The sequence below is a fragment of the Mya arenaria genome, chromosome 4, assembly GCF_026914265.1.
Source record: "Mya arenaria isolate MELC-2E11 chromosome 4, ASM2691426v1".
Lineage (NCBI taxonomy): Eukaryota > Metazoa > Mollusca > Bivalvia > Myida > Myidae > Mya > Mya arenaria.
This window is the reverse complement of record NC_069125.1, coordinates 64,302,514-64,328,174: the sequence shown is the minus strand read 5'-3', so window position 1 is coordinate 64,328,174 and position 25,661 is coordinate 64,302,514. Positions and strand designations below refer to the sequence as shown.

Genomic DNA, 25,661 nt, shown 5'->3' with positions numbered 1-25,661 from the left:
CTCTCCATCAAACAGTATTTAATAGACCATTTTCAGAAGGAAGTTCTGCAAAATGTTATATAAATGTACCTGTCAATCATCTGTTGAGAGCCAGAGTAATTAGGTTGAACTTGGTAACCATTGGGTTGACCCTGGTAGCCGTCCGGCTGAGCATGGAAACTGTCTGGTTCACCCTGGAAGCTATCATCCGCGTAGGGGGGCTTTACCCCACCCAGGGGACTGTCCATGTAGTTGCCCTCCTGTGGAGGTGCCCCTCCCGCATACTGACGTTCCAACATCGGGGACTGCCTGTAGAAACTGTCCTCTACCGGCCCACCTCCGTACCGGTCATCTACAGGTGGAGCCCTGATTGGGGATGTTCATAGGTGATCAATGTGCTCAAATAAAAGCTTTCTTATGATAAATAAAATACTGGGGGTAATTAAAGTTCTACTTTATTAAACAAAAACTAAACTTTTTTAGTATTGGCTATTTTATAGCTACATGTAAATAAATTCGTGAATGAAGACTACATGTATGTGGCATAGGCTATATTTATTAATAAATAGTCCTACAAGTACGTATAAAGTTATATAGAACTTGATAAATAAAATATCAAAAATGAAAAACATAAATCTTTGTCAAAACAACAAGAACATCAACAACAAAAATATATGTCTGTGCATTCCAACTAACCCTAGCATTAATGCTTGAAACCTCATCAAGAAAATCAAATGTATCATTTAATTTTCCAAGACAAGTTTTTTTCATTGATCATGAAAATTATTTCATAAATTGCAAATTAAGTCATTAATAGGCATTCCATCTTGATGAGGCTTCTACTTGCACATTCCATACATTAAGTGCAAACACACATTACCTCTAGTTAGTAAAGCATCATTCTAACTATGACTTATATCATAAAATATAATAATCATTACCAGATTTAGACATACACAACTACGCCATTCTGCTACACACATACATTCCACCAACTTTTATATAATTAGGCTCCTTTTCCAAAAGGGCATTTCAATTTTTAACATTTATCCATGCCAAGAGTACATCATTTATTGTATTGACATTTTAATCCAATCAGGTTCTTTTAGTGCAAACATGATATGAAATAATGTTCCTCCCAGATTGTTATTCATCAAATCTTGTAATTTAGAATGTTAGTAAAAAAGCACCTCTGGATTGTTTCCCAGTTTTACACCATCTCTGAGAACATATACTATTATGCATGCATGCATGAAGACAGCATATATGGACACATTTTTCTCACATGCCTTTATTTTTTATAGAAAATAAAATAAACAGTGAAAAGTAAACATTTTCACATAAATTTGAGAAAAAAACAACATTAGCTTGTAATAACCAAAGTAAATTATAACATATTTTAAAGATCAAAAGAGATTTCATTGATTAGGTCAAATATTTCTACAAATTGACTTCAAGGCATTTATTCAACCATTAATACTATCATCCAATATTCATAGTTTTATTTTTGTTATGCAAATGCTTGACAAATGTGTCCACAGAATCCAATGCAGCAAAGCTTACCCTACCTTTCTCTCTCATTCAACCAGACACATTCTTCTCAAAACATTGTTAATATTCTACCTACATGTACAGAACAGGTGTAATTTAGCAGGTAACAGATATAATGGACTTTTGCAAACAAACAGTTAAATTGCAATTAGAAACTCCAGGCTAAACAATCAACTAAGTGTCTCTCAAAAATTTCATAATTCGAAAGAACAAGTGCACAAATGCGGACTTTAATTCAGATCTAGAATCAAAATGTGTGTACCTAGAAAATGAATCATTGTGAAATGAGGTGTCTGGCTGTTGAAACTGCTGCATGGGACCTGGCTCACCATAGCCCTCAGGCTCACCATAGCCTTCAGGCTCACCATAGCCCTCAGGCTCACCATAACCGACTGGCGTGTTAGGTTCAAAAGCTAGGGGACTATTACGATAATTGCTACCATAATCATCGTAATAGTTGTTGTTATTGAACCTTGTGGGGGTGCCTGGACCCCGCGGGGAACCATTAGAGGGGATTGTGGCGCCCGGATACTCCTCGTAGTTACGCTGCGGAAGACTTGAGTAGGGCGCATAGTTGTCATTGTGTTGGTCAAGGGGAATTGATGATCGACTGCCAAGATTCTGATTGCTTAACTTCAGCTGCAAGAAACAAATACACATACTTTTATTTTTCACTTCAATTGTTTAGTCTATACTTATTCATAAGCTGAGTTCATACATTAGAAAACATTCATGGAAAGATAATAATATAAAGATATTATACAGTTGAACACCGCTATTCCGAACACCGTCTATCCGAAATTATCGCTATTTCGAAAATATTTTTCGGTCCCGATTTTACACCTTCTTTGTTTAACTTAAATTTTGGTCTTTAATCCGAAATCGCTAGTCCGAAATAATCTCTATTCTGAAGTTAAAATAACGGTCCCGATTTGGTATTTCACACCTATTTATCCATTCTTATTTCGAACTCGATCATGTCTTAGTTTTTCACACCATACTGCGAATGCACTCAGGTATCGGCTTAAGGTGACAATGGAGCACAATAAGCGCTTGTTAAAGAATGACATTGAGCATGCGTATGTTACAAACATCGATGTCATAAAAAGGGGATTCATTTGGGTGATGTAGTGTGTATATAATTGCTGAGTATCACAATCTGAATATCATTCGAAAATGTCTATCTCATCAAATTTGATCACCCCATTGCTCACTTGACCCGCTATCGAGAAGGGCCTGGTAACTAACCTGGGAGGATATCTGGATCGGTAATAAAAGGGAAGGGTTCCAAACGGCGCCACAATTCGAAAAGCTACTAGGAGAAGTATGACGCAATAAAAGAAGTGGAGGGTGGAATGAAATCCAAAACAAAAATCGCCGAAGCATTTGGCATACCGATGAGCACACTTTCCACATGGCTCAAACAAAGAGAGACTTAAAGTCGCTATATCTCTCCTGAGGTATTGAACCTGCACGCAAAAAATCTCGCGGTGCCAAGTTTCCGGAAGTAGAATCAGCAGTTTTGAAGTTGTTCATCAACAAATGACAGCAAAATCTTTGTTTTAAATGTTTTATGTTGTTTTAATAAAGAAGTATAATAACAAATTATTTGACAATTATTAAACATTAAATCAACATATATTTTTGTATACGAAAGATAACTCAAACCGAGTGAATCGTATTAGTCAGTGTAACCAACATTGCAATCTTCACCACTTAGTATTTCACGTCATCTATAATTTGCAAACGCTGTCATTTGCAGATAATTGATAATCCAAAACATCGCTATTCCGAAATAATTTGTTGGGTCCCTACGATTTCGGAATAAGTGTTCAACTGTAATATGAAATGCTTCTACATTGGTGATACTTGTTTTACAGCCTTTCCACCATTCTGCCTCTTGAGAACATTATTTAGGAGCTGATCAGTAGTTAACATGAAGACTGGGCACAAACATAAGAGCTGATCAGTAGTTAACATGAAGACTGGGCACAAATATAACAGCTGGTCAGTAGTTAACATGAAGACTGGGCACTCACATAACAGCTGGTCAGTGGTTAACATGAAGACTGGGCCCAGACATAGGAGCTGGTCAGTCGTTAACACGAAGACTGGGCCCAGACATAGGAGCTGGTCAGTAGTTAACATGAAGACTGGGCACAAACATAAGAGCTGGTCAGTAGTTAACATGAAGACTGGGCACAAACATAAGAGCTGGTCAGTAGTTAACATGAAGACTGGGCCCAGACATAGGAGCTGGTCAGTAGTTAACATGAAGACTGGGCACAAACATAAGAGCTGGTCAGTAGTTAACATGAAGACTGGGCACAAACATAAGAGCTGGTCAGTAGTTAACATGAAGACTGGGCACAAACATAGGAGCTGGTCAGTAGTTAACATGAGGACTGGGCACAAACATAAGAGCTGGTCAGTACTTAACATGAAGTCTGGGCACAAACATAAGAGCTGGTCAGTACTTAACATGAAGACTGGGCACATACATCACAGCTGGTCAGTAGTTAACATGAAGATTGGGCACAAACATAGGAGCTGGTCAGTAGTTAACATGAAGACTGGGCACTGACAAATTTTATCCCAATGCCTACCTGAGCGCGAGGGTTGTTTCTGTTGCTGCCTGTGCTCTGTAGGGAGACATGTGAAGAGTGCATGGAGGTGTCATGTTGGGGGGCGCCAGGATAGGGATCATGGTGAGGGCCCCCATTGTACGAGTTGTAGTCTCCGCTATATGGCCCGCCCCGCCCTTCTCCGTACTGGTCATCCATGTAGTTCATATTTACTTCACTGTGCAGGGAGAGAAAGAGAGCGTTATTTAGAATTTGTGATTTGTGAACACAGCATGTCCTGTTTATATACATCAGTGCCTGTTAGTTTCCTGAATGTTAAAATCTGCCCATATATTATAATACTCGTACATTTAGGTTAAAGCTTATGAGTAGATATTGCCTCCGTTTTATTTATAAAATTATTACTGTAAAATCGTTATTATTCATTGGACTAACATTTTCATGGTTTCCATGGGTTCGGTAATCGACGGATTCAAGATCCACACAAATATTGTATACTTGCAATCGAAGATTTTTTGTATGACATTGCAGGAACATTAAAAAGAGCTGATTATTAACCTCCTGTGCAGGAACATGTAAAACATGCTTATTATTAACCTCCTGTATTTGAGCTACGGCACTTGACTTTGTTCTATGGTATATATTTAGTCGATTATTTTCGAGCTACTCCCTTTCTGTGTTTTCACAGTTTGCAAAAATGCTTAATTGAAATTCAATGGCTTCACTATTTTATATCCTTGAAGTGGGTGCATTTATGCCCCTTGATTTACCAATCAATCAATAATTAACATAGCGCGCTAACCGAATTGGCATAATGTACCACAGTAGCAAGTGTTATAAAGCTAGTTGACAGATAGCACGAGATCGGCGCACGGTTTATTTTAAACAATAAGGGATTGCAGTTTTTATTTTTTTTTATTTAAAAAATGAAAATGTATGAACTGAAGTTACAACGAAATTGTCCTTTATTTAAAAAACAATGAAATTTCATGCCAAAAACTTAAATGATATCACATTATACGATAATAAATACATACAAACTTTGTCTGACTGTTAAAACCCAAAACAAATACAATTAAACTCAGTTTTAACATTATTGACACATCCATAAAAATTCAAGTAATACAATGTGCCCTTATAATTCCGTTCCTTCTCTGCAATACCCTACCCTTTTTAGGCATTTTCAAATTTAGTTTTATTAAAAATCCAGACTAGAAGATTATATTTGTTAATAAAGCTTTCAATCTTATCTCCCGAAAATTTGTCAACCAGGATGCCATTTCAATTACGTAATCGTCATTAAATATATACCTCAATTAAACATAGCTGTACATAATTTAACAATGAATCATGCATGTTCAAATTGTTTTTGTTATAAAACAGACCAAGGTTCTGGCATGGAACGTAGAATTTGATATTTTCAGGTGTATTTACTTTTCCAGAGTTGTCTCTAAGATTACGAAAATATTGCACCCCAAATTATTTTTTAGTTGAATTCTTAATGCCATGATTGGTTTCCAATGCACATAATGAACATAATAGTAGACAACACATTAACATGTGAGTTTGGTTTGTGGTCACCAAGCCAGGAAGTGGGTTGTTTTCTCTGGGTACTCTGGTTTCCCCCACAACACAAGACCACACTCTCCCAGAACATCGTGCCAACAAGAGTGATTTATATAATATTGTAACAACTGTTTCACAATCGTTGTTATGTAATAAGTTAAAATTAACACATTTACAAACTTACCCAAATTGCATTGTACCACGGTTTTCTAATTCGTGTCTGAAAATACAGAATGAAAACACTTTTAAAAAGGTAAACCACTTAAGTCAAAATCTTACATGATCCATTATCAATCCCTACCCACGCTAAAACACAGATTTTTTCCATTCTAACATACTAAGCTCAACCAGCTAACCAAAACACCAGATTTACTTTCAACACACATTGGAATATTTCAACCTGAATTGTGTGCTAGATTCATTTTCCATTCAATATGTATGAAATCCGGCAGTGTTCAAGCCAATGTTGCACCTTCCAACAACAGCACATGTTCGTAATTACGGGTAGCAAAACTGTAAATAATCCAGATATAATGTTATGTTCTATTTTTCATTGTGAAATTGAGAACACTTCATGGAGAAATATGCTGTTTTTTTATAGCAATACATTACTGACTACCAGCAGACAATAGTTTGGTAAATTTGAACACTAAAATAAATCATTATTTATTCGATACCGAAATGAATCAGCAATTTTATAAAATTTTAATTTGCTTGTTAATTTTCAAATTTCTTGGTTTATAAAATAAAATATAACTTATAATCTTGATAATAAATCTTAAAACTTTTTCCCAATGCATTCATTTTCTAATTTGAATGTAGATTATCAGCTATTTAAACTTCTCATTTGAGAGAAGAAAATAAGTCCTGTAATTATTCTATCAGTGTGCCCTACACTTCTCGCCACTTGTTGTCAATTTTAGTATTAAGTTTCTTTTTTGAAAAGCTGGCACATTTCAAAAGAAGGGAATCTTCTCTCAATATTACTTCAGTCAATATACAGTTTGAAAGATAATGTATAGCTCCTATGTGGGAATTTGAGTGTAAATATTTGAGTTTTGCACAGAATTTAAGTGATATGATAATTAGAATAACAAAATAATTCATCATGAGATCTTTCAAGGAGAAGAACAGACTCCCATCATCACGATCCAGCACACATCTACTCACTGAGAGCCCATATAGAAGGCTCAGAAAAATGAATTCGAAAATGTTTCAAAAAGTTGTTAATATAACCATTTTTTTAACAAAAGATGGGAGCCTAATTGTAGAACAGTTTATTTTAAAAAGATAAACAATTTTTTTAGAATTATTGCTCTTGTCTAAGAGTAATTTTACAATAAAATGAAAATGTGCATTTCCAAGTCTCCTGACGCTGGCCCATATAGTGTTACAAAACATCTTTTATGCAATTATTCTTGACAAAATATGTTGAAATTATAAACTGTCATTTGAAACATATGCAGCAATTTTTACCAATATTGCTTTTCAAGCAGCTATTTTTCAATGAAATAAAGATTTGCAGCAGCGAGTCTCAAGTCTCCAACTCAGACTCTAGACATAAGTGGATACAGCCCCTGCAGTCCAACAAGCATAATCTCTATTTCATTTATGCTACACAGCAAATACTATACAACTATAATTTGTTTACAAAGCACGACTCTTTTTTTAGATCCTCATAAAATGGGCATAATTGATAACACAAAAAGATTATTTCTTATATAAATAATTATTATCTAATTTTCCTTTTCCCATCTTTTGCATCAGCAAACTCTTTGACAGTGTTTGAATTTAAACGATAATGATCTTGAAAAAATGGCTTATGTTCATAACACATTCAGAGGGACAGAAGCTCTGCAGTCAAATAGCCCCCAAGTCAAATAGCCCCCATTTTGGTCAAATAGCCCCCACACTTTTGGTCAAATAGCCCCCACTTGGAAAAAATTGGTCAAAACGCCCCCAATTTGGTCAAAACGCCCCAAATTAGGATATTTTATCAAATGTTCAAATTAGGATATTTTGCTTGAAACCAAAGTAAGTAAAAAGTTTATAATGAATTGATAAAAAATAAGGATACTCCAACCTGTTTGGCCAAATGGAACATTGTTTTCCAGGATGTAAATTGGAAAAAAGATCTATGGATTGTTATTGAGTATTACAAGACATACATACTGGGTGAGTACCTAAATTGGAACAGTAACTTATTATGGAACACCCATTATAAAAGTGTTGTTTTTTTCGATCAAGATCAGTTTATTTACGAGTTTAATTAATACAGACGCTTGCCTTAGATACAAGTTCCAAAGAACACAATTCTCCGGTAAGTATTTCAAATACTGCTATCATTTAAAGTTTCTCATGTTCAAATGTCAAAACATGGCACGTGCTTGTAAGACTTTATGCTTGCCACAATCACTGCATACTGGTACAGCCTGTATTTTACTTCAATCATCAAATTTTACTCACAAAAATGACAAAAAACAACAACAAACAACCTGGAAATAACAATTATTAATTTACTTTAAAAAGAACATGGTGCAATAATTTCAAAAGAATACATAACTAGAGCTATCAAGATATGTCATCTCTAACTAAAGTTATTCAGTTTCAACCGTTTTTCTAACTTTAGTAACAGTGACCTTGACCTTGACCGTAGGTACCACAGACGCAATCACATGAAAGGTACCCATAAACTCTTTCTAAAGACCAAGTTTGGTCAAGATATGTCAACCCTTACTCAAGTTATTCAGTTTCATAGGTGAGTTTGATGCCGCCCGGCCGCCCGCCCGAACAACGATGTTCGCCATTCTAATAACCAGGTTTCACTATGTGAAAACCTGGTTAAAAAAGTTTAATTATAAAATTTCTTGTTGTTACTTAATTTCGATGCGTAATAAATATTAAAATCAAGAAAAAAACACAAAAAACTGTAGTTTAAATGTAGATTTTATATATTAATATATTATTTATAAGTAATATTTTAAAACGTTTGATTTTACTTGGTAAAATTGTCAGATTTATTAATATACAAATAATGTTAATTGCACTTCATTCTGTAAAATAAAGGTTTAAAAATATTTTGGAATAAAATAAGCATGCATACCTACATATAATTTTTTTTTAAAAGTGGGGGCGTTTTTTGGGGGCTATTTGACCAATTTTAAAATGTGAGTGGGGGCTATTTGACCAAAATGGGGGCTATTTGACTTGGGGGCTATTTGACTAGGAAGCCTTTGTTCACAACACTACTGAAGTCATGAGGTCAACTGCTGTCAACCCAGCAGGACAGTACAAACAGGAAGGGTTTACAGAGAAAGCAGAATACCACTTACCACTGAAACCTAAGTAGTGACTACTTGAAAAGCTTTGGGTATAACCTGAGCTTGGCCTGGCTATATATGACTTGTCAAACAAACCTGATTGATCAGTTTGTAAATAAGAATGTGTCCACTTATCTAACAATCAATAAATATAGATAACATAATACACATTAATAATCATTATGTTGAGTGTTCCGATAACATACAAAATGACTAGCATTGTAAGGAATGTTGCTACAGGGTAGACACTAGATTTTTCTAAACATACAGTAATTTGACAAGAAGTCCATGAGCCAACAGAAATTCCTAAAACTGTAAGAAAGTTAACGCGCAAACAATATATTCCTTGAGCAGACAGATAGTCCATGAGCTGACTATAAATTCCATGAGCCGACAGAAAAACCATGAGCTGACAGGAAAAACATGATCTGACAGAAATTTCTTGAGCTGACAGAAAATCCAGAAGCTGACTATATCTTGAGCTGACAGAAATTCCATGAGCTGATAAAAAATAATTGACATGACATCAGTAACAAGAGCTGACAGAAATTCCTGGAGCTGACAGATATTCATGGCGCTGATAGATATTCCTGGCACTGACAGGTATTCCTGGAGCTGACAGATATTCCTGGAGCTGACAGATATTCCTGGAGCTGACAGAAAATCCTTGAGATGACAGAAATTCCTGGAGCTGAACAATATTCCTGATGCAGACAATTAAAATCTGATTAAGCTTTTAAGATTAAGATAAAATTAGCATCTAAGTCATGTCAATACATACCATACCATTCCCTGACAAAATATATTTCTCTCAAGTAATAAAAAATTTGAATAATTGAAGGCTCATAAAGCATTATATGAAAAAAATAATTTGATTTGTCTTTTACCTGCATCATATATATTTTCACTGTTTCAGTTTAAACGATCCTGTTTCAGAAAAAAAGATCCAGAATAAATAGAAATCACCAATTTTCAACCAAAAATATCTCCTGGCAAAAAGATGACTAGGTATCCATTTACATTCCACGCTGGCTAAAATATTCACAGCCGGTCACAACCATTGCATTCCACTATCACTTGTAAACTTTCCCACAACCAGGCTTAAGCGATAACATGACAATCACATTTTTATCCCATAAATCTACACTTCTTTTCAAATCTGCAAGATTCAATATTTGAAATATTTATAACTCCGATATTTCCAATAGTAGTTAATAATGTAAATAACCATGTGCACCCTTCTGGATTACTTAAGTAACATTTCTCTCCCACAAAATCAATACCATTTCAACTCAGAGAAACTTATTTTTTGCCAACTGTTTACCATTTTTGCTTCACCAAGCAGCATTCATGATGTCTTCAAGATAAGTTTATGACATAAATTAAAATTCATTTCAAATCATGCACACATGGTAATTAAATAAATTTAATATGCATCCATATATTAAAGTCAGCAATTTTATAGGGGGAAAAAACACAAAGCAGCTACTGCACAAACTCTTGCACCCTTGCCTTGATCCTCATGACTATGTTCACTTCTGTCCGTAACATTAGTCATTAATCTAATGATGATGTATCAATAAGTACCAAACTTGGCAAAGATGAAAGACATTAATGAAAACACTAATGAAAAAATAGGTTACTGGAAACGTTATTTTCTACAGACATTAAACTGTCAGATAAAACCTGAATTTCTACAGAATAAAAAGGTTTTGCAATATTTACAGCATAAACATCAGCAGAATCTACCTGAATAATCATAATAAATGACACAAATAGGTACTACATCTGTCAAGAGTTATGCAGTATTCATCTTAAGCAATTTAGGACCATTTCAAGTCTTAAATGAGTTACCTTCTCATAACATTGGCTGCTGCTGAAGCTACTGGAGTTGCCAATGGGACAATACAAGCAATGAAAGGTCATCAATAATTCACTTCCTCATAATACCTGTATGTGACATACCTATCAATGGCTCATCAATATTGCCTATGGATTGCTTTCAAATGTAGCTAATTCATTATATTAAACAGAGTTCAATATTCTTGAAAGTTAATAAACAATGTTTTTTACTGCAAAATAAATGCGGGCAGAATTGGCCAATACCTACAAAACACTGCAATATAGTTCCTAGGAAGTTGACAAGTCTGCTCACCTAGCCGAACTGAGTCTAGAAATGGCAATATTAAATATTCAAACAAAAGCTCTTAGCATACCTGTACTAATTGTTTCAATATTTACTCCATAAATAATCTGAAATCAACAGTCCAACAACCACACTTTTCTAGACAATGGGCAAATATACCATTAGTATCGACCCCTAAAACCACAATAGGAGACAAGAAAAAGCTTTTTGTAATAATTATTGGTCCAGCAATGAGGCTATTGGTGTTCTGTGTTATTGCATGGTAATCTCTAGAATGTCTCCAATGAATAAATACCAGAGACATCTTAAGCAACCAAACAACCATAGATAAATGATTCCAGCTTGAATTTGAAAAATCTCCATAGAAATTGACTAGTACAAAAAAAAAAGCACTTGTCACAGAATAGTTTTATTACCGGTATGTCAAAACAATCAGACCACAATCAAAGTTGTATGAATTGTATATAATAATTCCTACAATATCTTTGAAATACTCATCAAAGAGCTGAGTGATTCAAGTCGATCAAGTGCAACATTATTAACAGACATGTTATAACATTACAAACAGACATGTAATGTTCTATTTGCAATAAAACATAATTTCAAAACAAGATTGAAAAAATGATTTGACATTTTCAATATATTGCCCATGATAAATTGCAAACAGCCTTTGGTGTCAAAACCAAAACAAAACAATCCAAATCAAAATCTGCAGTGAACCAGTGAAAATGATTCATCAAAAATTAAATAACCTCTAAATGATATAGAATTACCAACTTTGCACACAATCAAAGAAAGTAAAACCACAAAGGCTGGTTTTGAACAAGGTGACATGCATCAAGCCATGTCGAAAGAATGACTGTACAGGCTTTGTGAAGATGAACTGAACAATTTTCCTTAGTGTGTAGAGAAAGAAAGTAAACAATATATATCTAGCTCCTTATACCTTATATATTGAGGATGAGTACCATAAAGAAGGGCAAATACCTAGTGCTTCACTTTAATTTAAGATCAAAGTTTTGGTCAACAGTTAACTTGTAAAGCGAAGCAGTGTGTGGATTATAATCCCCAAAACTCTGTTCAATCAAACTACGTGAACACTAACAGAAGTGACGCCCCCCAGTACAAGGGCAATTCTGAAGCAGCTATGGTCATGTTGGATGTAATTACAGTTGTGACTCTACCCAGATAATACTCAAGTAGACATTATCAAGAGAAAGTACTCTGACAACAATAATGAAAGCAATGAAAAATCAGTCTTCGCCTTATATATCCAGACATCCTCCAGCTATCTCTAGTTTCATGTATCCTACACTAACTCCTTTGTCCATTTCGAAAACAAGATTCTTTGTTTTATTGTGAAGTTGAGATCAAATGATTTCATCAAGTATGATGATGGTTCTACCTACAAAATAATACCACAAGGTGTGTTGTTCATTGTTCTCTTCCACTCTCTCTGATAACAAAAACACTTTTAATCCACCACCTTGAGGGTAAACATTCCTATACATAAAACTGGTTTCTTATAAAAAAAAAAAATGGAAATAATAACACATGAAGGGCTGCTGCAGAAACTCATCTTTTCCCAGAAATGTCAATACCAGACAGTTATGCAGAAAATAGAATGAATTATGGGGGATACTCAATACAATAAGAGGTATCATTCATCAGTCTGCTACATCTATGTGATATAGTTTTTTATTGAAATACTTTATAATTTATTTCTCGTTTATTGAAGAAATGAAAAGCGCAGTGGAAACTCAAACAGAAAGCACTCTGTCTTAAAACAACAGTGGCATAAATGACATAAATTGATAACTATTGGCGTTTTATGTTTAGAGTGCTTAACAAATTCTGTAGACAAAATACTTAAATATTCTTTAGTTCTACTTACACAATAACTATTAGTCATTGAGCTTATGACCCAAGTAACATTTAATCCTACACTTTTTGAACCAAGATTACATTTAAAACAAAATGTAAAATAACTTAGCAAAATTGCATTTCTGTAAATCCTGCAATGAATATAAGCACTACAACTCAATCTACACTTGGTCTTGAAAGCCCAATACATCTGGAATTTGGGTCATCGTTTACAAGTGGGACAAACCGAACATGAACACACTGCCAAGATTAAATGATTTTTGCTGAAGATAACCATTTGCTTACCATTTTGATCGAAATAAGGCCACAGTTTCACATAGAATGAAATGTTATTCACCAATTCAATTTGATTACCACACACAAAACTGATGTTATATTCCGTCAACATAAAAGTACTAAAACACTAGTTTCATACGAAACAAGTTCATGTAATCCTGAAACACAATAAACACTTAAGGCCCGACTTTTTACAGTCTTTCTCCACTCAATATGTCAGCACAGGTAATATATTGCAACTGTATATGGACTAAACCAGACAGTTTTCTCATGCATTCATCCGAAGCCAGTGCTAAATTTAGATCAAAACACAAAGCAGAACTGCAGCTAAACTTATAATCTTGCTGGTATATATTAAGACTGAAGTCAAAATAATTGAATGTATGCATTCCATGGGTTATCTGGGATAGTTAAACACTCCGAATAACAAAAGTCAATAAAACCACAAAATTGCAAATAATGTTATATTCACTTGATTGAAATTATCAACACTTTCTTGTTCTTGTGAGTTTGTGTATTTAAAGCGCACACAATATATAATTAATTCAAACTTAATCTTTTGTCTCATTATTTACAGTAAATAACTCTCTATGGAGGTAATTAATAAGCTGCCAATCAAAATACCACGCTGTTAATCATGCGTCCAAATGTAGTCATTTTCACTCGACACCTTTAAAGGTCACGAAAAGTAAACAATGCCATGAAAGTTTGAGCACAAGGTATTTCACTATCTAAGATAAACTCACAGGGTATTTATTTTTGTCTAAACACTAACATGATCAATATATAATACGGAAATGTTGAAGAATTATTAACTGTTTATTCCTAACATGAATGAAACAATGAACTTTACAGCCAAATTTCGGATTTTAATTTCCTTGATCATTAGATTAATTTATGAAATTGTAAGTTTGTGTTTCAACGTTCAGCAATAACAAACAAGAACTGGCACATTTGAAGCCACTGCTGTAGCTCTTTGAAGTCACTGTCAGCCACGGCCTGTACATCATTCTAATTTCAATTGGTACAAACTAAACACACACTACAACCTAAGACATAATTGTAAGCAACAGCTATGTTACCAGCAGCTAAAAGACATGATTGTTAGCAACAGCTATGTTACCAGCAGCTAGAAGGCATGGTTGTTAGCAACAGCTATATTACCAGCAGCTAAAAGGCATGGTTGTTAGCAACAGCTATGTTACCAGCAGCTAAAAGGCATGGTTGTTAGCAACAGCTATGTTACCAGCAGCTAAAAGACATGGTTGTTAGCAACAGCTATGTTACCAGCAGCTAAAAGGCATGGTTGTTAGCAACAGCTATGTTACCAGCAGCTAAAAGACATGATTGTTAGCAACAGCGTCTGTCATACACAAGCAAGACATACTACAGTCATGTAGTGCCACTCATTATGTGAACAGGTACACAAGAAGCAGCCAAATTAAGCTAGTTAGGCACCGGGTACATGGGTGGTTAGAGGGTTAGTTTTCCGAGTAGATACTCACAGACAGGAGTCCACGAGCCCGTGTGACTCGTCTCCGTATCGGAGAGACTCATCCTGGGGACCACCCCATTGGAATGTATCATCTGTACTACTTATGCTATTCATGCTTTCAGTCTCTGACCCTATTCTATACTGCAATGTATAAAGTGAAACATGGAAAATGACACTATCGTGATTGAAAAAAAGCACACAATGAGACAATTATTCAGAACTTTGTTAAAGTTAGCAACATAATTAACAACATCGTTGTTAACATTTAAAGGTAAAATGTTTTATGACGTGCTAATATATTTAAATAAATCAAGTACAGCTGCAACAGTTGTCTCAAATGTTGTGAAAATACAGCTGATCACAAGCGTATCTACTGTATAAAACTTTCACCGCAGTCAAGATTTGAAAGTTAACAACGATGATGTTAACAATATTTTTTAACTTTAACTACAACATTCTGAACAATTGGGCCAATATGAATAGAGAATAATAGGATTAATACAGTAATAATATGGTAGGCTTGTTATTAATGCGAAAGGAAGAGGTTCTAGCCACAACCATAGATATAATGATTATTATGAAAGTATGAGGTACCAATGTTCTCATGCACTCAAACATGCTTACGCCATTGTCCAAATAAAATTCATTTGCATTGCAAGATACTTTGAATATACTAAACCAGCAACATAACAATAAGTTCTGTTTGGCATAATAAAAGCTTATTTAAGCTTTTTAGTTGTTTTTGTCCTGGAAAGAAGACAATTTACAAGAGCCATGAAGCATTTACATTCCATGCTTGCATTTTATGACACCACAAAACAACCCATAGCCGTATAAAGAAAGAACCATAAACATAAAACACAACACTGAAATGGCTGTTTTGTTTCTGTTACAATAACCCTATACGCCCTAAACCAAGAACATTACACCAACCTCATGAACATTAGGTTTTTTAGGAGAAACATACCTTATTTTTTTTCCCTAAGTATAAAACATTTCAGCTTTCAATAAATCCAATCTTTTGACAATACAATACAAATTATCCTCTGACTGAACAGACACAAAATTAGTAATATCCAGTCCACCACAATGAACAAACTACAAACATGAGTGTATTGAAATGGTCAATCCTACAGTATACTCCACATTATGAGACATGGGAAAAATATTATTTAGATTTCGACAGCCATGACCCTGAAGGCAAGTTTCAGTTAAAATGGATATAAGTCAAACTTGTCAACTATCATTACAACAGTTACTATGGACCACTGATCTGTCAAAATATGTCAAATAAAAACTTATTTGAAACAAACATTTTTTTCGGATAAAAAAAAGTTTAAATATAAAAAAACAGGGTACATTTTTTTTATAGTAACACAGGTCAAACTTTTTCAGTGTATGTATTGAAAAACAAAATTGACAAGATTTTCAAAATTAAGAACAGGTTCCCGATAGGCCAGCATCAAATCAACCAATGGAACTAAAACTGGTGCATAAAGACGTACAATGTATGTGGATTATTACAAGCCCAAATATATGATGCAAAACATATCAACAACATAACGGTTGAGTGAGCATTCAAAGTAATGAGGCGAGAGGCTACACATACAAATTCTGCTGCAGGCTAATTACACACCGTCCAACCATGCATGTCATTCAATTCTTTGCCCATTAAATAATGAAATACCATTTATGATGTAAACTTGTTTACAGACATAAGTGATCATACAAAAAAGGAGAATGTCAAAATCATAAACATTTGTCTTTATGATGTAAACTTGTTTACAGACATAAGTGATCATACAAAAAAGGAGAATGTCAAAATCATAAACATTTGTCTTTTATTAAGCCGCATAAAATCTTACATATATATATCAATTCATAATTGCTAATCATTAAATATATTAGTCATTAAAACAGAAAACACCTGCATTACATTCAGCATGGAAACCAGCAATACAGAGATGATGTCTGATGTTTACGTTGAAAGGAGAAACACTATGACAATGCACTGCTGTGATTCTTGAAGTGAAATTCTACCCAACTTTACAATAATGCAAGGTACTGGTATACAATGCATGATACAAAAGATGGGTAAAAACTCTATATTTAAGAAATTGCACACGGCTGAGTCACAAAAACATGTATATCTTTTTAAACTCTAGTGAGAATGCAAACAAGTTTAATCTACCTTTAAATCTTAAGTTTTATTGACCAAAACATGTTAGGAAAGTGTGTACATTATTTACACTTCTTTACAACTGTGAAAGACTTATGTACATTAAGGCTTTCAACAAACAATCTCCATATCTGGGTATCTAAAGTGACATCCAATTTAACCATAATGCCTGTATTGGTTAAAATAAAGATTCAAGTAAACAAACCGCTCAAGACTGTGAACACTGAACAAATAATTCCTACAGAATAAAAAACTGCAAATTCTCCAAATTCTGGCACGTCCATAAAATCCTTTGGAAATTAGGATAAAATTAGCAGTGATTTCACACTCTCAATTTCAGCAGCAGCTTGAGGGCTAAGTCAATAATCAATGCAGTGGCCAATTGGTCAAAGGAATGAGTCTGTCCACTGCAGCACACTAATGGCCATGCAATTTTTCCAAGAACCAGGGACAATTATGAGAATGCACAGCACTTAAATACCATTACCTGAAGCTGGTATACCAGAACACAATTTCACAAAGAAAGAAACTTTTGTGGTTCTCTGTGGATACAGGCTTTAAACGAATTATATTTTATATTTACAGATGTTACTCATCCAGAAATCATGCAATTAAACCTATCAACATTCATGATAGGAACTGTTTTCACTTCATTTTATCGACAGGGTTACTGATAAGCTCAGCCACACGCCTCCATGGGCCAATTGCCTATGGAATGAGCAAGAAACCCCATTAACATACCACTTGTATCAATAATACAATGAAAAACTACAGGGACTAGCCCAGTTACAAAGTCGTATTATGGTTTAAAATCAAAAAGAGCTCACAACATAGTATCAAAACATTTTAAAAACAGTTTATTTCAATGGAAAATAATCGCTCTGTTCAAAGAGTCAAAGAACAAAACTTGAGCCATGACAAAAGGAAAGAATTTCTTCATCTCTCTTTATTTTGCAGAGAATGCCAGTGGAGATAGAGATAAAACATTTTTCAGGTCCATGCCATCATGAAGAGTTTAAATACCATTTACTCTGACAACAAAATCCCTGAAGATTAACACATCACAGATAGATGGTTGTGACATTGATCACAGAAGATGTTTTAGTACTGATAACAATGAAACACAACAAATACATTTCTGCATCAGCAAAAGAGCAAAACATCAAGTATTATTAGACCCATTTGCCATCCAATTATATCAACAACTTCAACATGTTATCATTTCATACATATTCCAAGTTTCACCAACATAATGAAACACATTTCCAACATTCCAGATGAGCATACAACAAGTAGCCTTGTAGTGCTTGAACACAGCCTATTGTCCAGTACCTGTCCAGCTTTGATCAGTTTGTACTCTTCAGCATACAGACAGTCAGTGAGCTGCCCGATCTTATGATCAATTAGGGAGGCCTGAATCTTCCCATGGATGCTGGCCAGGCTGGAACTCTTGCTACCTTTCCTCAGCATAACTGATGTCCAATGACTTGTCTTGGATCCAAGAGATATGATGTTGTGCAAGGTCGGATATAAAGCTCAATTCTTTTCTTTTAAAAAGGAAATGATAATCCACATTTAAAGAATTTCAAACATGAAAACAAAACACACACGATCGATATTGAGGTTCTTGCTTGGAAAGAGAGTATAATCATTTTACTTCCAGTAAAAACATGACCTTCACAAACATATATACAAGCACAGTAACACATGGACGACAGTGGCAATATGAAAAACATTTGAAGCATTTAGCATACTATGCCTTTAAAACATTTTAAATAAATATCAAAATTTAAAGAAAATGCATTGTCTTGAAACATTTCAATCTAACAATACATGTATGTATGGAATTTGTAGAAATAACTGACTATCATAAAGGGTTGAAACCTAATATGGACAGTTCATAATCACAAAATACTGCTATTTAAATTGAAAAAATGGCAACACCTATCAGCCGGACTATCTCCTTGATTTAAAATACATTTTATACATTTGAGCCCACAACAGAGATAATTGAAACACTATATACTCAAGTCACTAGCATAGCTCAATTCAATACTTCAAAAGCATGCGCAAAGCCCGATACGTAATTGTCAACATAAAGATTGATTGAAATACTCTACAACTTAATTATGCCCATTGAAAAATGCTTGTATTTCATAGTACAGCCCACATACAAAACATTCAGGCACGTTAGGTTTAAGGTTTGGTATGTTATGCGTAACAAATTGTTTCAGATCTTAGATAATATGGCTCTTCAGCAAGACTTTAAAGGGTACAAATCCACTGAATAACTTTGTTCTGGTGTTCAAGTTTATGTGTTGAAAATCAAATCAAAACTACTGTGTAATAAAATTGACTACAATGCATTTTTAAATGTTAACTGCAATTGCATTTAATCAAACAAGAGCTGTCACAGTATGTGACGAATGCCCCCGATTGTGACATTGACCTATGAACAAGGTCAGTACATGAAAAGTTGATCTTGCCTTTACATGTCAAATACATATGGCAAGTTATTTTAAATTGCCTCTAAACATAAAAAATACCACCCATACTTGACAACCGACACTGTTAAGTCCTTATATATGCAGCATTCCATTGTGAATAAACACCCAAGTGTGACCCTGACCTTAGAGATAGGGACACGGTTCTTGCACGCCACACGTCGTCTTGGTATGTGGAACACATGTGGCAAGTTATTTAAAAATCTGTCCATACAAGGGAAAGTTACAGCCCGGACACAACCACCTATACTCTATGTCCTTATATGCAGCACTCCATTGTGAATAAAGACTAAGTGTGACCTTGACCTTAGAGGTAGGGACACGGGTCGTGCACGTGACACGTCGTCTTGGTATGTGGAACACATGTGGCAAGTTATTTTAAAATCTGTCAATACATGGGAAAGTAACAGCCCTGACATGACAACCTATACTCTATGTCCTATATGCAGCACTCCATTGTGAATAAACACTAAGTGTGACCTTGACCTTAGAGGTAGGAGCACGGGTCTTGCACGAGACACCTCGTCTTGGTATGTGGAACACATGTGGCAAGTTATTTTAAAATCTGTCCATACAAGGGAAAGTTACAGCCCGGACATGACAACTTATACTCTATGTCCTATATGCAGTACTCCATTGTGAATATAGACCCAAGTTTGACCTTGACCTTAGAGGTAGGGGCACGGGTCTTGCACGCGACACGTCGTCTTGGTATGTGGAACACATGTGGCAAGTTATTTTAAAATCTGTCCATACCAGGGAAAGTTACAGCCCGGACACGAGTTATTGAGCCGGCCGGACACACGGACGGACGGAAGGACGGATGGACGGACGGACGGACGGACAGACGGTGCGATTTTAATATGCCCACCTTCGGAGGCATAAAAAGGTTTTAACACCACTCGAAGTCAGCATTAACGTATAATGAGATTAATAATTGCCTTATCAGACAAATTCTAAAGTATGATCATTGAATTGATCTTTAAGCTCCATGCAGTCTACTTAAGTAAAAATATTTGTTTAAAGACTTTGATTGTTAAATTAGTCTATATAGGTACTGTTTTAGGCCCCCAAAAAATTAAATGCATAATTTGCAATGTTATTGGACTCAATTTTAGAATTTAGAATTGAAAAGTTTCAGCAGACTCTATAAAAACCTCAGTTTTTACATATAAATAAAAGATATTCCAGCTTTTAGTGGGAATTAATTTATTTTTCAATTGTGTTCCATGAAAGATACATGTGCTGCTCTCTGACACTGAATTTGTAAAAAAAACAGCAACATGATATATGCCAGAGATTATCACATTTACCTTACAGCAGCCAAATAGATGCAAACTTTACATAGTGGGACTCTGTGCTGGCAACTGGGTTGTTAGTAAGTCAAACTTGATGAAAGACTGCAAACAGGCAACATGCTTTTGTGCATTATGAAGACTTTGTGCTTACAAAATTAATGCGAACTGCTATAATACAGGGCTCTGGCGAGGGAGCGACTTGGGCGAAGTTGTCGCCTAAAATCCCAAGACTTTGCCCTTTTGTATCATCAAAGCGACATTGACTTCGCCGAAAAAATTAACACATTGTAAATCTGTCAATCAGCGAGTATTTGACCACTGTCACATTAGTCAAAACACCCCAATTAGCCATTCATAAAATTAGGTGATCTCCTAATCCGATAATTGGGCCGTGCCATCCAATTACAAAACATTGCCAGTAGGCGGAGCTATTGATGGTCAACCAATCAGAATGTACATTGAAAAGTCCCTGATCAAATGATATAAGTTCGTCTTAATCAGATTGATAAGGCAACATAATTATGAAAAATCTTGTCAAGCATTAAAGAAGTTAAAAAGTAATTGATATATGTATTGAACAAACAATGCAAGACATTTTAAACATTGTTGTTTTTGAAGCAGACGGTCATAGCCATCTCGGGCCATCGGCAAGGTGGCGCTAAGAAAATCAATAACATGACGTAACAACAAATATGATTACCTAGAATAATATAATAGAATGGTTTATTATTAAATAATAAACCATTCTATTATATTATTCTAGGTAATCATTAGTATGTTCAAAAGCAAGGACATACGTTTTAAAAAAATAGTTGAAAATAGAATAGGACAAACAAAAACTGTTTGATAGTATGATATGATTAGCTTGTTATCATTATTGTCTGTATAGTGTAAATAATGAACATTTCCTGCCTGTGGTGGTGGAAGGACAGGGTGTATACGTTCTTGTGTTAAATTTTCCGCTGGCTTTTAACATTTTTACCTGTTTTACTCTGTGTGCAACTTTAGCTCTTTCCTCTTCCAGCTCACGGGTCAGTCTCTCAAACTGGGCTTCCTAGAAAACAGGTAGCACAAACATGATACCAGTTATATAAAGCGTACGCCACATAAGCTTAAATGATGCAAAATTCATCATTACCTAAAGTTAAACAGTCTTTTTCTGACAATGTTGGGAAGATAACCCATAACTTCAAATTGGGAATGTTCTAGTGCAGACATTGGAAATTTGTAAAACTTAAGGATGCAAAGGAATATCCGAATATTCGATCAAACATGTGGTATTCAAAGCGTTATTTGAATATTTGATATTCTTTGGTGAATAAATGAAATAATAAATCTTTTGCCAACCATTGCCAGATGCGTGAACTTGATGATGATACACAATATTTTTTGTAGAATAAATGAAATAATAAACCTTTTGCCAATGGTTGGCCCCTAATGCCAGGTGCGTGAACTTGATGATGATACACAATACAAGTGCCATATGTCAATAAGTGACATACCGTAGGGTCCACGTAATTTTACATTAACTGGCTATTAGACAAGTGACATCAAACAAATTTCAATTATTTTCGGTACAATTAAATGACTATGTCAAAGGCTAAGTGAACCAGCCTTTAAATCCATGAGTTGTCTTGCCTGTGCAATATCGCTCAAATCGTCGTGATGATATGAATGACATATGTTAGTTATGTGTAACGTTCATACTTTGAAATGTACCTCTATAGCTTTAAGGATATATTTCCTGTACTGTTGTACAATAGATGAGTCAAAATCCATCTTTATTTTACTAGAGGCTGCAGGTCCTACAGAACGACTGTCTGTCTATAATGTCATGAAACCAGAAACCAAATTTATGATCTTTTTTAATCAGAAGGATTTTATATTCATTTTCAACTGCAAGCATTTATATTGAATGCACGTAACGCACCAAAATTATATCTATTTTAAGTATATAAGTTAGAGTTTGTGTATCACAACCTAAACAAATTTGTAAACAAGGGAGTGACAGTCACCAAATGAATAAGTTTATTTTTATATAATATGTGATCTATCACAGACTTAAGTTCATCATTGAATCATTGACACTCAGGTAAGTAGATTACTAAGTAGTTCATTGTTGCCCAAACTCAATCCTGTACACCGATCACCAAGATAGAGTGCACGAAATACTTCACTCTAATTGGCTTGATTGAAGTAATTAATGACAAAAAGAGATTTATCTGTACCTGTTCTCTGACTGACTTCAAAATATTATCCTTGATATTGTAGTTGAAATCTGTTCCATTCGATTGGCCTTGTTTGAAGTAATCATTGTATCGTTCATATGTAATGTCACTTTGCATATTCTAGATATTCACAATTCCATGATGCGAAAATCAGAACTCCAAGCTTATCATTCTCCGTGAAGAAAATCAGTCTGAAAATAAGGAAAAAGAATCCAATTCATTATTAAATTAAAATGACACTCTTATTCAAAATCAATACATACACATGTATAACAAACATAAATTTTGACTGATAATCCTTTAACTACTTACTAAATAATGCATTAATGGAAAATAATACTTACTGAAAACAAGATTGTAACTGTATATTTAATATCAGAAAGCGCAAAAATATGAGATGATTGGTGTATGCTAAATGATTTACTGTGGTCTACTATAGTCTCATAAGGTAGAAATACAGTGTTTTATGCTTATTTTCTTTCAAACTAAACTTGGTATCCCTCATAAGAACCATTGTGTTTGACATTTATTCATCCTTTTTGGAATATTAAAACAATATCATCAATTGTAGTAAATCTTATTTGGGAGTAAGAGTGCATCTTTAAGGTCAACCTTAACAAACTATCATTTTTTACCCGTTTGTGTCTAGGCTGGTTTGACAATTCCAGAGGATCGGAAAAATAATAATTCATAATCGTTGTCTGAGAACCTTTAAATCATGGCCAAAAACTTTGAATTCACTAATATGTATATGAACCTTATATGGGTGTATGGAAATAAGATTTGCAAAACAAATTAATTTCTAATATAATCATTTGTGTCCGAACTGTTAGTGTTACAAGCCCTATCAAAACTCTTATCGACATTGATAATTATAAGCTTTGCTGCTTTCATGATGGCATATCATCCAATCACAATCGAAATTCTATCACCTCCCAAAATCATCTGAGTGAGTAAGTGTAAAAACATTTTAAATAGAAACTTCATTTTTCTATAAATCAATGAGACATATAACCAAAAATTTACTGCAACTTGATTTTTTTCAGTGCCCAACAATATATTTTGAAAATAAACAAAAATGCTACATAATGATCATATTCATAATGTCATCCTTCGATGCCATTATATAAGATACCGTAAGTATGGTATTTTTATTTTTTAGCCAAAAGTTATGTTTATTCTTTATAAAAAAAAAAAATTAAATTTAAAACAGAAATACGAACAAATTACTATTTAATTACTATAAATAACTAGCATTGACAAAATTTACTACATTCCCAATCACATAATTTAACGACACCTTCGTAAACTAATATGACCGCATGATCTACATAGTCCAATTAAACATGATCTTTTTGTTTCCAAGCATCTGCAGACTTCACATTTAATACAACTGTTTATTACATGAAAGGTGTCAATGTAAAAAACAATCCTGGTGTCCAAAACCAAAAATAAAAAATCAGTATGAGGCATGTCGTCTTAATACAAATACAAGTGCCAAGTAATCTCAAAATTCCCCCCTGCATGACAAATTTACAGCCTTAAACCATTACATAATGATAAACCTGTAAGTATGACAAGACTTTGACCTTTGAGGTAGGGACGTGAGTCTTGCACCAGACATATCGCCTTTACGCACAGAGTTATGGTTAATAAACATAATGTTAACAACTAAACACTTTTGAATGAGTTATGGTTCATAAACATAACGATAACAACTAAACACTTCTGAATGCATGACTGAACTAAGAGAAAATTGGCCAAATGGGTATCAATACCCCCAGACCACCCAAAACCTTTATGTGATGTACACAATTAATTGTCACCAATTTCAGGCCAACCATCTATTTTCTAATACAGTATCATTGAACATCGCTAATAGGTACCGTTCCGAACTTGCATTTATTGTTTTATCTTTGGTACAAATGAACCCTTTGAACCTTTCCCGGAAGAATGTCTTCAATAAGACTAAAATTGAACTGTTTATGAACCTAGTCAACCAAAATGGCTGTCAACAAGTCTATTGACGATTTTTTTACTATGGCAAACTCGTGACTTCCACCATCCCAGCAAAAAGTAACGAACAGTCCTTGGGCACAGAATCATCGCGGCCACAATTTTGAAATTATCTCCGTTAAGAATTCAAATGTTTACAAAAATATCATTGGTTTATGTTAAATAACAACTCTAATGACAAATTCAAACCAGTTTAGATCACTGTCAGGTATATATTGAGCAATTTTGTGATTATTTCAACATCGATTCATAATATTACTATATATTCTTATGCAGAGTGATAAATGGTGGAGTTGTAGCGTTACTGGGATAAACAAGAAATGTCAAAATAATAAAAAAAGTATCCCTGATCGGTCAGTATTGTAGCTATTTATGAACCATAACTTCGGTCGGTGGAATTACCGAAAACCCGAAAATCCCCGTAAATACCGAAAATCCCCGTAAATACCGAAAATCCCTTCCATTCTCTGAGGTATATAGCGTTTTCTTTAATACGCCCGGATTTACTACTTTATTGTGTTCGAATGTTGTATGCCGTAATTGTTGGAGGTTGGAGAGGGGTGGGGAAGCCTGGGGAGGGTGGGGATGGGGGTCGTGGGGACTAAAACCCGGGACCCCCTTTCATTTTCAAAAG

At 34.5% G+C, this 25,661-nt stretch overlaps 1 protein-coding gene across 6 annotated transcripts in view; it reads right to left on the bottom strand.

Moving 5' to 3' along the window:
- LOC128231219 (splicing regulator ARVCF-like) overlaps positions 1–25,661 on the bottom strand; it is a 46,285-nt gene that overhangs the window by 12,546 nt on the left and 8,078 nt on the right. For 2 of the 6 annotated variants that reach the window (XM_052943750.1, XM_052943749.1), the window contains exons 2-8: positions 23,012–23,202; positions 21,766–21,837; positions 14,813–14,943; positions 5,866–5,901; positions 4,137–4,332; positions 1,793–2,169; positions 70–345 (exon numbers count right to left, since the gene is read on the bottom strand). In XM_052943750.1, the coding sequence (XP_052799710.1) occupies positions 70–345; positions 1,793–2,169; positions 4,137–4,332; positions 5,866–5,901; positions 14,813–14,943; positions 21,766–21,837; positions 23,012–23,128 (1,205 nt within the window). In that variant the 5' untranslated portion in view covers positions 23,129–23,202. Of the gene's footprint in view, positions 1–69; positions 346–1,792; positions 2,170–4,136; positions 4,333–5,865; positions 5,902–9,888; positions 10,200–13,316; positions 13,586–14,812; positions 14,944–21,765; positions 21,838–23,011; positions 23,203–25,661 lie in introns of those variants that run through there. The other 4 variants (XM_052943752.1, XM_052943753.1, XM_052943754.1 and 1 more) reach the window with 4 other exon arrangements.